Source organism: Erpetoichthys calabaricus, chromosome 2 (genome assembly GCF_900747795.2).
Source record: "Erpetoichthys calabaricus chromosome 2, fErpCal1.3, whole genome shotgun sequence".
Classification (NCBI taxonomy): domain Eukaryota; kingdom Metazoa; phylum Chordata; class Cladistia; order Polypteriformes; family Polypteridae; genus Erpetoichthys; species Erpetoichthys calabaricus.
Genome location: NC_041395.2, coordinates 269881712 through 269895753, shown reverse-complemented (window position 1 = coordinate 269895753; position 14042 = coordinate 269881712). Strand labels below are relative to the sequence as shown.

At 37.2% G+C, this 14042-nt stretch overlaps 1 protein-coding gene across 4 annotated transcripts in view; it reads right to left on the bottom strand.

The window, feature by feature from the left end:
• Positions 1-998: 998 nt before the first annotated feature.
• The window catches only part of LOC114647044 (paladin-like), a 256380-nt gene continuing 243336 nt past the window's right edge, over positions 999-14042 (bottom strand). For all 4 annotated transcript variants that reach the window (XM_028795527.2, XM_051922927.1, XM_028795529.2 and 1 more), the window contains exons 19-20: positions 13104-13259; positions 999-2412 (exon numbers count right to left, since the gene is read on the bottom strand). In XM_028795527.2, the coding sequence (XP_028651360.1) occupies positions 2263-2412; positions 13104-13259 (306 nt within the window). In that variant the 3' untranslated portion in view covers positions 999-2262. The remainder of the gene's footprint in view (positions 2413-13103; positions 13260-14042) is intronic.

The window sequence follows — 14042 nt, the reverse complement described above, 5'->3', positions numbered from 1 at the left end:
TCTTTCTACACTAATGCTTATGCATTTTTTCCAAGAAGACCACTGAAATACTCGACCCTAAGCCTGCGGTTCAATTGTGGTTTCAGGGTCAGTTAAAATGGATGAAGCTAATGCCAGGTGTAAGTGGACAGCATGTTGGATGACTTTTCATTTTCCTGACACATGCACATATTCATTAGAGCACCAGTGCTAAAAATGATGACTATAATCCTTGCAGCTTGTAAAGTGTCTGTCCTCGGGTCTCCTTCCAGAGGTCTGGGCCCAGTACACATGTAATGAATGCCCAAAACACGGTGATTCACTCCTAGCTTCTTACCTGCTCCCTGACACTGAGCTGAGCCATCGTATGATAGACTTTAATTGACCACTCATTCTTGTTGGCTCATTACTTTGATATGTGAGGATGAAAACAAAGGGCATGCAGCCCTGGGATATGTAGAGCTATACTGCTGCCCCGGTTAGCTAAGTTACTTTTGATGTGAGGGGAAAGGCCAGGAAAATAGTTCTCAAATTTCTGTAAATGTACTTCAATTTGGCCTCCATACTGTAGTCGTCTTGCAGGGTGTTGTTCACCAACAAAGCCTGGTGGCTGGGTGGTTCACCTCAGGAGTCGATTTTGACTGTCCTGTGGAAGTTGGTCACAGTGCCAGTTGTATGGCCAGCTTGTGTGGTGGGAGAGTAACACAAATAAAAATACAAAATCTGACATTTCAGAGAAGCCAATGTTTTGCTGGTATAACTCCGTAAAAGTAAGCAGCAGATCTTTTATCCACCAAGGAACAAAAGACATGTTGTGTAATCCGATATTATTGTAGTATTTCTTCACAAAACAAGCACTTCATACCTGTGTATGTCAGAACCCTATAAATTGCACAAGACGACACACTTCTAATATCTTTTAGCAGACCTTTCGTAAATTCATTTCCAGTAGTAGGAGTCTGATTTGAGGTATCTTGACCAAAAAGACAGCCTTTATAATAAAAAGAGAAGCAAAGCAGTGAAAAAATATTATTTTATGGTTTTGTATTATGACAGTAAACAGTTCAAAAATTAAGCCATACATCAATCTAAAACAAAATTAAAGCATTATTTATAAAAAAAAAACAAAACGCTGGATGTAAAATAAAACTGGATGGATGGCACAAGTTAAGAGTTTTTGGAAGTTGATACAAATATAAATGGCAAGAACTAGAAGTTAGATATCTTTGATCAGAACAGCCATACTTTATGTTATTCTTTAGTTGCAGGTTTTCTGTTTTGCTGCTAAAAACAAAATCCTAGGGCCTGCACTCTGGAAGTAAAAATTCATTCTTAAAAAAAGGTCAATTTACCTATATTGTCTAGAATAAAGTGAAATAAGGAGATATATACAGTGTGTATAAACAGAAAAAACAACTATGTTTTTATAATTAATTGACAACCACTAGTACAAGTATGTGTTAAACGTTCGGTTGATAAGTTTGGCAATGTCTGTAAGAAAGAAGAAAAAAAAAACTTTACAAAGTAGTACTGTTGGGGTCTGTCCCTTAAACCGAGCGTAGGCCATTTCTTTCCCAGCTCCCCGCTTTACACCCTTCTACTGTAATGAAACGGAAAGAGTTGGGGTTTGGAGAAGACAGTTAGTAACCCTCTCCTGGTCACCACTGGCATACGTGAACCATACTTCAATTACATGTGAGCTTAAACTGTCATAGCACACTTTTTAAAACAGGAACACATTTTGTTTTCCTTTTTCCCCCAAATTATAGGACCTTCCCAGCCCTCTCCTTCCCAAATGAACATGGCCAGAATATGTTTAAAGCATGATAAGGAATAATAGCATGATCTAAAATTGCAATCATGGATAAATTACTAATCTGGCAAGAAACGCTGGCAGCTGTCTGCCTGAGCTGAAACAAAGTCTCTCTGAACGCCACCGTGAGGGCGAGCACCGGCACCGGCCCCAGCGCTAGACGCCCTCATTCGTTCTGCTGTTTCCAAGTCCCACTTAGCGGTTATGGCAGGTCATAACCTGAAGCAAGCAGACAGTTCTTATGTGGCAAGTCCTGAACCAAGCCTACTATTTGAACCTGCTCACATACTGCAAATGTCTTAACATCGTATTATACCTAACAGTTCATAAATGTAAAGGTAGTTTCAAAGTTTTACAAACTGGGAGAAAAAGAATGCGTCTTTCTTTCCTTAAGGTTTTCAGATTTTATGAAAGCAGACCCAACACTAGCATGACATATAGTTGGCAGCCTGCAGAGGTTTGTATTTCTTTTAAATTAACTCTCCTTGGAACGGAAGTGAGTGAACATGCTGCTGCCGCCAACGGTAGCGCAGCCTGGCAAGTGCTGTGTCTTCTGGGTTTTCAAACTCGACGAACCCCAGCTGGTTGAGAATGTCATAAACTCCGGCCCTGGCTGCCACCTACAAGAAAGAAACAAAGTTAAACACTCAACAAAAATACTCAACATTTTCAATTTAACATTTGGTTTTGATATTCTCCTTTCTCTACAAAATATATATTTAATGCTTCTTCTTAAGTTCATTTCTAAATAATGAAAAAAAAATTTTCAGTGACGGTGGAAGTAAATGTTCCCATTGTGCCGTAGCAATAACAATTGGCTGAGGTCTGCTTTTAAACCTCTTAAATAGTGTGATCAGTGCATCCTAGAATATGAAGAAGGGGAGTCTTAGAAACTGATGCTTGTGAAAGAACTGGACTTTGTACAACACATTCAAAACAAACATTAAAAAGCTGCTCGGCAGTTTATTGTACAAAACAAAAAGTACATAAAATGCTTCATGCTTAGGACTATAGCAGTGCATCCTTCTAACAGTGGGTGGCACAGTCGACAGGGAACACTACACTGGAGTTCAATTCCACAACTGGATGTTGTCCATGTTGAGTCTGCATGACTTCTGATTATGAAATGAACTGAAATAAAAGACAATATCAGAAGGCTAAAGCTAATCTGAGGTGCACATGGATGGTTGGCATCAGTCTCTCTCCGTATGCAGAAATCTGAGCACGGTCTGCTTTCAAATCATTTTGTTCTACGCTTATTTTTCAGCAGTAGGCCCCGGGGGTGCTGCCTTGGTCAGGGCTCGGGTTTAATAATAAAGGCGCTGACCTTTGTACAATACAGCAGCTTGTCACTGAAGCCAAAGGGAATGTGGTGAAGCTTCAGCTGGTAGTGCAGAAGGTCAGAACTAGAGAAGCGCTGAAAGTGGATTACTGCAGGCATGGCCGTAACTGTATATGGCATCATAGGTGTAGCTGCTGTTGAATTTGTAACACGATCTTTGCCAAATCTTCAACAATCCTCGCAGTGAATCTGAAAGTCTAATCTGTTACTGCAATGTGTACACGTGGCATGCTGTGAGAAAAAGGGCTGGGGGTAGCGGAAACAAATGTGCTGCAGTCATGTATGTGTGGATCACATGCTAAACCTTAAAAAAGCAAATGAAAGAACTACTATGACTTTATATGTGCAATAATTAATGAAGCAAATATACAAGTCAGACATTAAAATATGCTAAAAAAAATGGTGAAGACAGTAAACTAACATGGATGAAATGATACTACTAAGGATATAAAATCAGTTAACAGTTTTGAAATGTCACCTCTCTAAAAACACAACTTCCTCCAAAAGTGAATAGAATTTAAAATCAGACGTCAACAGGGTTCAATGTACGTGCAATCTGGATCATCTTTATTCGACCTGTGCATGACTTTGTACGCATTGGTGACTTTGCCAGGCTAAAACCTCGGTGAAACTCCTCGCAAAAATGTTACAGTTCATCGAGCTTGGCCGTGGGTGCTGCCATTTGGCCTTTGAACCCCACTGATTTAAACTCTTACCTCTGCAAACTACTCTGCCAATCTTCTTTTGGTTTCATCGTTTCTTTGTCTTAAATGAATGATACTTTTTTGACTTTCTAATAAAACATTTTTAAGCTCTTTTAAGTTTTAGTTTTCTCCCCAACAAGTTCACAACTGCAAAGGTTTTGTTATTGGGTTTTCAAGAAAACCCAGAAAGCAGTATTTACAGTTAATACGATAATTTCAATATACAGTGGAACCTCGGGTCACGACCGTAATTCGTTCCAAAACTCTGGTCGCAACCCGATTTGGTTGTGACCCGAAGCAATTTCTCCCCATTGGATTGTACGTAAATACAATTAATCCGTTCCTGACCGTACAAGCTGAATGTAAATAGATTTTTTTAAAGATTTTTAAGCACAAAAATAGTTAATTATACCATAGAATGCACAGTGTAATAGTAAACTAAATGTAAAAACCTTGAACAACAGAGAAAACTAACATTGCAAGAGTCTGCGTTAGACCCTTATGAACCGATCGCTGTAAACACTTTTTTTTTAATGAGTTCTAAGCACAGGGAAAAAAATGAACATTTGAATAATCTGTAATTTATACAAAAACTAACCTTGCAAGAGTTGAGTTCTGGCATGAAGGAAGTGAGGAGGAACTGGGTGGAGAGGAGATTACAGTTTTGAGGTAAAGTCCCTCTGCGCGATGCACGTCTGACCGAGAACAATGTACTGTACAGGGAGAGACTGAACACGTGCGGAAATCACAGGCGCGTACAAACCGGAAGGGAAACTGGCTTGTTCGTCACCCGAGTGTGTGGTCGTGAACAGATGCGAAAGTCTGGCAAACTTTTTGGTCGTTCTGAGACGTTCGTGAACCGAGGTTCCACTGTACACTAACCAAAAACATTCTGGTTGTTTCAAAAGATTCTAGCAATTGAGCCCCTTTCACAGTGAATTCTGGGTGTTCTTGGCCACTGACTAAATTCCAAGATTGAGCCTAATACATCAAAAATCCAGCAAAAGCTCTCGGTCTGTGCTAATTTTTTTTATGTTGTAATATCCCACAAATACATGTTTGAATGCAAATGGCTTGTAAAAGTTGAGGGTTCAAATCCCACTACTGCCACTGTGTGACTACAAGCAAGTGACGTCACCTGCCTGTGATCCAATTGGAAAAACAAACAAAATGTCGCCAATTGTATCTCAAATGTGGCACCTCAACTTGGATAAACATGTCAGCCAAATAATAAAGCATAGTAATAATAAGGTACAATTTCATTTTATCACAAAACATGTCATTTCTAAAAATGTAAAAGAGATTGACTAAGATTATTGACATTTCTGATTTTTGAAAATAAATCTTTTTTCCTCTAAGCTAGCATGTACACACCATGATGAAAGGACAAGCATGAATTAGACCGACACATAAACAGTCTAACTCTTAAACACAAGAAATATGAGGAAAAGCTGCAATCGAGGACAGGCAGTCTCCAAAGCCAATGCTCCGTGGTTCCAAAAGACACAAACAATCAACTCCAAAGAGGCCAGCATTCCAGATTCATTTAGGAGAATCTCCAGCATCTTTTGACACTAAGCAGACCAAGGAAAGGGAGATCTGTCAACAAAAAAGTCACTTTTTCAAACTGATCCTAGACTGCCTGGCACCAAAGAGATCATTCAGATTATGTCAGAAGGAGTGCAAGAGAGACAGAGAAAGCGGTGAAACAGAGTTAGCACAGTCAACGGCAAAGAAACAGATCCTCCACCAGTCAGGGAGCGGACAAGCTGGCAGTTTGCTCCCATGCAACAAGAACATTTTATTAGCATTAAAAATGGCTGCGCTAATGTAAACACAATACAGCTCTCAAACCTGGTTAATGCCATAATAAAGTCAGAAGCCCAATACATAACGGGATTTCATCTTTGCAATAACCGGAAGGAAGGTTGAGTGGAAAAAAGCTGAAAGAAACCACACTAAACTAAATGAATGGGAATTAAAACAGCACGAGGGGCAAAATGTACATGAAATACCCTCAGACAGTACTGGAACACCTCATTTCTAGCTAAACACCAAAGACATGTCTGGCAGTAAAACAGCTACCCATACCAGATAGTGATAAGAACCATCTTTAAAGTGTACACTTCACCTCATAAATCCAACAATCCTAGTACTGTAGAAGTGTAAAGCACAATTCAGGTTCTTGAAGAGCACAACAAACAGCGCGTTACAACTCCAGGAAATGTACACGTAGAGTATAAATAAACAGGACAAGTTGTATAGCCAGCTCTTCCTAGCATGAGAGTGTAAACTACAACATTACTGTTTGCCTGTACTGTAATTCAAAATTACATTCAACTGAACAAGAGGCAGAGGGAACGAGATCAGACCGAAGTCGACGTCAGGCATGCGATACGCCAGCCAATACACTTGGGATGTCAGTTAGGAGAACAAATTAAAGACCCTTACAGGTAGGCAGAATTACATTATTCCTGTTGTTATTGTTTATTTCAAATTAACAACATCTCTAACCAAGGTGACTTACAAAATGTGACTATATTACATTTGTTTATATATATATATATATATATTTAACAGACTTGCTCTGGAGTTCCAGATGTGGGTCTTGAATCCAGTCCTGACCCACCCTTTCATATGCCATTTTCTTCCTGGCTCTACACATCTGAACTCGTGTCTATGTAACTTTGATTATGCTGCTGTCACCTGGCAGGAAGAAAATGAGCTGTCATTTAGTGTTCTGCGATGGTTTCTTTCCGTTGTACACTGTCCTGTTTTGTACCCAGTGTTTATAGTTATTAGTATAGTTTTTCAGACATCTTCACTTTTTACAGTACATCTGTTTGTCACTACAAGCCAAGTGTTGGAAGGGAATTTTCAATTTGTGATGGAGGCCAGCACCTGAAGATTGCAATCAGTTGGGGTGTTGAACCACAGGCCCTTTAGTGTAAAGACTTGTGCCCTAACTACTACACCAACAGCCTTTCAGTTAACACTGTTAACTGTCACGACAGTGACCATGAGGCAGGGATTAAATTAGAGGGAACACAGGAAGGAGTTATAGGAAAGGTCAAGGAAGTCACATGTCACAGTTTGGAAGTCACTGACCCAGAGGAAGATCAGCCTAACTCACTCAATGCTCCATTTACTGCCATACCTACCAGTCTGTCAGTGTAAAAGGTCTCCCTGTTCATACGTAACCTATCAAATGACGTAAATGGGGGTAAAATATCATACTTCATCAAGCAAAAGTCATGACTGGCAGTCAGCTCCTGCTGCTCCTGCTCCACAGCAGTAAGACTGGGCTTGTCACAGTTGGGACCCCTGCTGCCCATTTTCATGTAAAAAGAAGCACAAGTTTATGCAGCCTGGTTTTTAGAATTACAGCTCTGGGAGGCTATTGAGGCTGGTAATGAGAAGAATTACATTGTTTTCTTTAATTGGTGATAGATGCCTTTATATTTTATGGTCCACTTATTTATCCACATAACCTTTATGTTTATAATAAATCTCTAAGTTGCCTAATGGTCCTACTAGTTCTAAAATAGATTTAGAAATAACCGGAAACAATCCCAAAAGAAAATTATAAATGAAACCCAAAAATTTGTGTATAGTAACCAATAAGAGGTGCATGTATGTAGAATGCCTTCTTTATTTGATATTTGCTGGATGAAGCACAGCTACACCATGCAGCTTAATAAAATCTAACAACAACTGTGGAACTTGCCAGCCACTGATACTTTTTACAGACTGAATGACGTACCACACCAGGCAGGCAGTCTAAGTGACATGTGACAGCGGTGTCCTTCATTAATGTGATAATGTCTTAACATTCTGTAGTCAGGTCATATGAGTATACTTTACATAAAATTAGATCTAAGCACAGTGAGTACCTACAGTCAATTTTTATTAAAACTATATTTTACTCATAAGTAAAAAATAAATGTGATATATTTCTGGAAACATACAGTTATACCAATCCAAACTGCAACCTACCAAGCCGCCTTTCAACTATACTGTAGATTAAAAACATGCTCTGAATAGTGTTTCTTACTCAAATACAATACATTTGATTTTTAAATGAAACAGATTCCATGAAGTCGATAAAAGTCTGCTGCTGGCACAAGGAAAATTTAATTTGCTGGATCTTTGTTTTTTTAATTGGGTCTTCCAAACTCTGATGTTTGCATTTCCGTTAACATATGGGTACTATTGTGCTAGAAATTATTTGGGTAATTCAACTTTGCAACAGACAGACCAAAAAAAGTCAAAAGCAAATTAAAAGTGACGCAGACTGCCTCAGTTTAGGCGGTGTCTGAAATTTGAAGCTTGGTTGTCCTGGCCAAATGTCAAGCATCATTCAATAAAACATAAGACTTGGATTTATTTTTGTACAAATTACACTGAGGAAGTGTGTGTATGGATAAGTAAACTTTCTGTGGACAAGGAGCTTTCAGGTTATACCATAAATTGTGAATTAAACAATACTTAAAACAGTTTGGTTTGAAAGAGAATTAGTTTGGATGTGAAAATATTAATACATACATTATGCTGAAACATGAAACTAATCATAGCCAGAATTAGTTCTTCCTTTAAAACTAGGAAAATATTGAATCCGTACTTCTATGCTATCTTCGAATTTTTAATAATTAAGTGCTATTATTGAGGAGGCAAATTCTGCTAATACAACTGTCTTATCTGGAAGGTTTTTTTTTATCAAAAGTAGATGAATTTATCATAAATGTCATTAAAAACATGAATATGTTAACTTGTATATTGCAGTTATAATCACCAACAGAAATCTCATTCAACATTTTTTTTAAGTGCATGTATTATTCAAGTGAACAATATAGATAGATAGATAGATAGATAGATAGATAGATAGATAGATAGATAGATAGATAGATAGATAGATAGATAGATAGATAGATAGATAGATAGATAGATACTTTATTAATCCCAATGGGAAATTCACATTCTCCAGCAGCAGCATAATGATACAATAAATAATATTAAATTAAAGAATGATAATAATGCAGGTGAAAAACAGACAATAACTTTGTATAATGTCAAATGTTAACGTTTACACCCCCGGGTGGAATTGAAGAGTCGCATAGTTTGGGGGAGGAACGATCTCCTCAATCTGTCAGTGGAGCAGGACATTGACAGCAGTCTGTCGCTGAAGCTGCTCTTCTGTCTGGAGATGATACTATTAAGTGGATGCAGTGGATTCTCCATAATTGATAGGAGCCTGCTGAGCGCCCGTCGCTCTGCCACAGATGTTAAACTGTCCAGCTCCATGCCAACAATAGAGCCTGCCTTCCTCACCAGTTTGTCCAGGCGTGAGGCGTCTTTCCTCTTAATGCTGCCTCCCCAGCACACCACTGCGTAGAAGAGGGCGCTCGCCACAACTGTCTGATAGAACATCTGCAGCATCTTATTGCAGATGTTGAAGGACGCCAGCCTTCTAAGGAAGTATAGTCGGCTCTGTCCTTTCTTGCACAGCGCATCAGTATTGGCAGTCCAGTCTAATTTATCATCTACAATGCAGAGCTTGAATTTTAATGTGTGATGGACATGAAGACAGAGTTTAAAAAGAATGACATTATAAGGATCACCTGATGTGTCTTACCATGTGCACATACTACATTAATTCTCTGACATTTTTACTCCATTAATTAAAAAATATGGCTTAAAGTCATCACTAAAAATACAAATTCAAACATGATTATATCTGTACTGTAGAATTTGTGAATTTCAAATAATGTAGGTATTTTCATTTAAAGAAACTCTTTAAAGCTGTTTTTCTAACAACATGCTTTTAAAATCTTGTGTGTTTGTCAGAGTATCACTCTGTTATGTACAATTAACAGATGAGTCAAATTAACTGAAGCTAAAAATGTCACAAACTCCTGATGGCTTAATTGTTCAAATCTGTCAATATTCCTAGTTTTAATTACTCCATTCTTTTAGAACTCTTGTAAAACAGAAGTTGTTGTGTTGTTTTCAAAGGGTCTTATGTGAGTCATCAAACTGTTAGCCTGTGTACAAATCCAGACTTAGAAAATTAACTGGACTGATGTTATCTGTGATCAATACAATCTTAACAATTCAAATATACATTATGACATATGTGTTTTTATTACATTCATCACATTTTAGGGATTATACTCATGGACATTAGTTTATCTTCAAAAACCAAACAAATGACACAAATGTAGCATTTACATATTAATTATTCAGCCATTAAGTATGGTGCTTAGCCTATCCTATCAACTGTATGTCTTGGTGAGTATGCGTTTCTGTTAACACAATATGTGTCGCATCAATAGGGGAACATTAAATGAATTTTACTTCATGTCTCTGTCACTCGCTTTGTGAAGACAAGGGCTGAACGCACCCCAAGGAGATGCGGTCGCTCCTCCAAAACCCCCTCTTAAACGGTGATTCAATGAGAAACAAATAGTTTTTTTTACCTCCTCTTTGCTCGATCAGCTGCTGGTTTGCTACTACTGCCGTGCGGCACTTTGAACATTTAAAGGCCTGTACAGCAGCTGTCCTACTGCTTGTGTTTTATTTCCGGCCCCATGCATGGTTAAATCTTTTGGCACAAACTCTCATCTCGCGGGATGTGACTTCTTGATATTTTTTAGTTTATAATTTAAAAATGGAAGAAGAATCTGAAAATCTAACAACATCACATTAAAGTTCGATAAATTCTGAAAAGAATGATACCAAACATATATATGTAGGATTTAAAGTAAGCCTGATATAAAGTGTGACAAAAAAGTGACATTAAAGACATCCATATATATATGGAAGTGAAGGTCTGTGATACAGTTTGCATATTAGCAGCTGGAGATCCACAAAGGGAGGAAAAAATTGCTCCATTTGCTGACTGTGAGGCATAAAGAATGGGTGCCAAACTGTCAGGCGAAGAATAGAATTTATATACCAGCTCAGCTGACCAAACCTTGCCAAATGACTGACTGCACATCGAGCAATATATCAGCTTTAAAAATTCAGAAACTGAACACACAGTAACAACAAAGGTAGAACAAACTTTTACATTTCAAGAAGGGAGCCCTAGTGAAATTACAGTTAGAGCTGACAGTGGAAACAGGGGGTCTGAACAAAAGCCACCAGCAATTTCCAGCTCTCAGCTTTCTGACAGCTGCTGGCTTTGGAACATCTAAATTCAGCTTATGTTAGACAGGGAGTTTGGCACAGCAAGGCACAAGGAGACCTCTTGTTTTTCATCCATCTGCCTAGCAGTATTGAAAGGGTTTCCGGGCTTCGTACAGAACAGAGGTTGGTACAGCATGGAAAAAACAACATTGAATATTAGTAGAATACAGCTGTGTAAGTAGAGATATAAATGGCCAACAAAAATTCAGATCAAACCAGAATGTTAAAATAGCTTTTTCTTTATTGCTGTCATTTACTGTAAGATCAGATTTAAACGCTTAATATAAAACATGAACTTTCCACTTTTGTTTCTATCTGCAGAACTTATAAGAAGTGTAAAAAAGAACAAATACAAATTTTGTGCAATAAAACCACTGACACTGGCTAGCATAATAAGGTTCTTCATTCAAACCTACCAAAGCATTTGCCTTAACCAGAAAACCTCTAACCACCAGAAAGGTGTAAAACTTATTCCAAATAATGGTTGAATTACCAAGTATATTATATTAGATGGATTACATGCATTAATTACATGCCATTAATTCTTATTTTAGCTTTCTACATTTCTGAATTAATTCTTTTTTTGTTTGTATTTTTAGATGTGCAGATTAGGCCTGATATATAAATATATTACACATACCATAAGCTCTCTTGACATCCAGCATGCTGTGAAAGTTACTGTAGATGCCTTCCTTCTGACCTTACTCATCACTTCTATGCACTGTCTAGTTGATGACAGTGTTAAGTCCAACTATTTCTCATAAAACATACCTAACAGTTCCAGACTCCCTCCTAAATATGTTTATTTTCTATGTCAAAGGCTTTAATTTTGCTTACACTGAGCTTCAAGTTCCACATACCTACCCGAATTTTAATTTTTCTCAGGTCAATATGATTTTGCTGACATTGCAGCTTCTTTGAATCCAACTAGTGACAACTTTGAATTTAACTAACTTGCTAATAACATTTATTCTTTCTTATATTTGTTCTTATATAAATTGAACTAGCAAAATACCCGCGCTTCGCAGCGGAGAAGTAGTGTGTTAAAGAGGTTATGTAAACATATATATACATATAAATATATATACATATATATACATATCTACATATACACATATCTACATATACATATATATATACACATCTACATACCACATTCCTTCTTCTTTATTTTGACGACTAAGCTCTCGAATGAAAAACCTTTTGTAAGTAATGTTACAAATAGCATAAAAGCAACCTTCTAAACACTAGCCTATTAGTGAGTATACTATGAAGCACTAAAATAAAACTGGTGATTTAACAAAATAGTGTTTTGTCCCTCAAGACATGTATCAATACAGTAGAACATGAAACTTAAGAAAACCCATTTGAGAACAACACTAAATCAGCATTCTGCGTTTCCTTTTTAACCTTTCTTTGAATTAGACTGCAGTTTATTCAAATCACTGAGTCTAAAAGATTCACTGCACACTTGGTTATTTTTTATCACAAATGTCAAAAATGTATTATTGTAGTTAAAAGATGCTAAACTAACTGGTGGTTCTTCAGGCCGGGGAATTAACGTCGGAATCTTAGGTAGAGAGCAGCTAAACAAAGAATTGCCTGAAGCAGAAGTTGTGAAACTAGATTTCTCTGTAATATGTGCGATTTAATTAGTGTCCTCGTTTTTACATTGTCAGTCAACAAATGCCTGCAAGTTGTAATTCAGTGTGCCAAATGTAATTAGGCTGCACCCAACTATAAGAACTTAATGGAATGCTTAATTTCCAAGTGACTCTGTGTAACGACTGTACGTATAACTCAGATTCATACTACATTAAAAATGCGGCTGAAGTGTCAAAATGACTTGACTAAAATACCAAGATTGTAAAAAGAAATCAAACCTTTCATGCTACAGTCCTCCAACACAACAAAAATGAACTGGGCTTTCCTACTACAGTACTCCTTTACCCTGGGACACAGGCTGGACACAAGTCTTGAGAAGGGGGACTCGCAGACTGTCTAAAGGTTGCACTTTTAATGTGAAGCAAACTCTAACTGTATATTTTTTCCAATATAGCCTACAAAGACTCCTCACCTCATTCATCCAGATGCTGAAAGGTCTTTGCCATGAGTCTTTCTTCTCCAGATGCAAGTATGTGTTGAACAGAATAAGAAAAATATATCGCTCCAGGTACTGTAGACTCTGTAGCTGTAAGATCTGCCTCTCTTTGTCACACTTAGCAGTTTTAATCTGAAATTGACAACAAATATAAACATCCTTTGAGATGTGAACATAAATAAAGGCAAAACCAAAAATAAATTATTTAAATCTCCTACCATATTACTCTTGGGAAATACAGGAAGCATTTTCTGTTTATAAGGAAACATGCATATTTTGCTTACAAGAATATTAAAATTAATGGAAATAAACAAAAACTTCTGAATTTCAGTAAATGTAATTCTAAATACTCACCTATTAAATCTTTCATTCACTCATGCAAATAAAGTTTTTTTTTTCTTTTCAAAATGTTACTTTTTGTCAGGGTCCTTTATAAAAGGTGATTGCTCCAGATTTTGATTTTAAAATTATCAATACATTTGAAATTTACAGTAAAATGTCTAACTTATTAGATCATGCTGTAAATACCAAAGGGTGTGAATCTCTGACGACTGACTTTACACAATACCAGGAGTGTTTTGTAAACACTGCACACCTATAGTATGAAACTCAAACATAACCTTCTATTGCTCGATGAAGACTTAACCTCCACTGAAGGCTTTGTTAGTGTGATACTAGCACAGCCATAGTAGAAAAGTACTTCTCTAGGCCAGTCCGTGGTACTCAGATCAACATCTTTTCATGTTGCGTGAACAAAGCAGCATTAATGATTTAAAGGAAAGAAACAATATAATCAACCCCACTGTACAAATAAAAAGTTTTAACTCACAGACACACACATTTTTTTAAAAAGAAAATCATGCTGCTCATGTGAAATAAAAGTCAAGCATTTTGTAGAAACTTTCTTTTACCCTC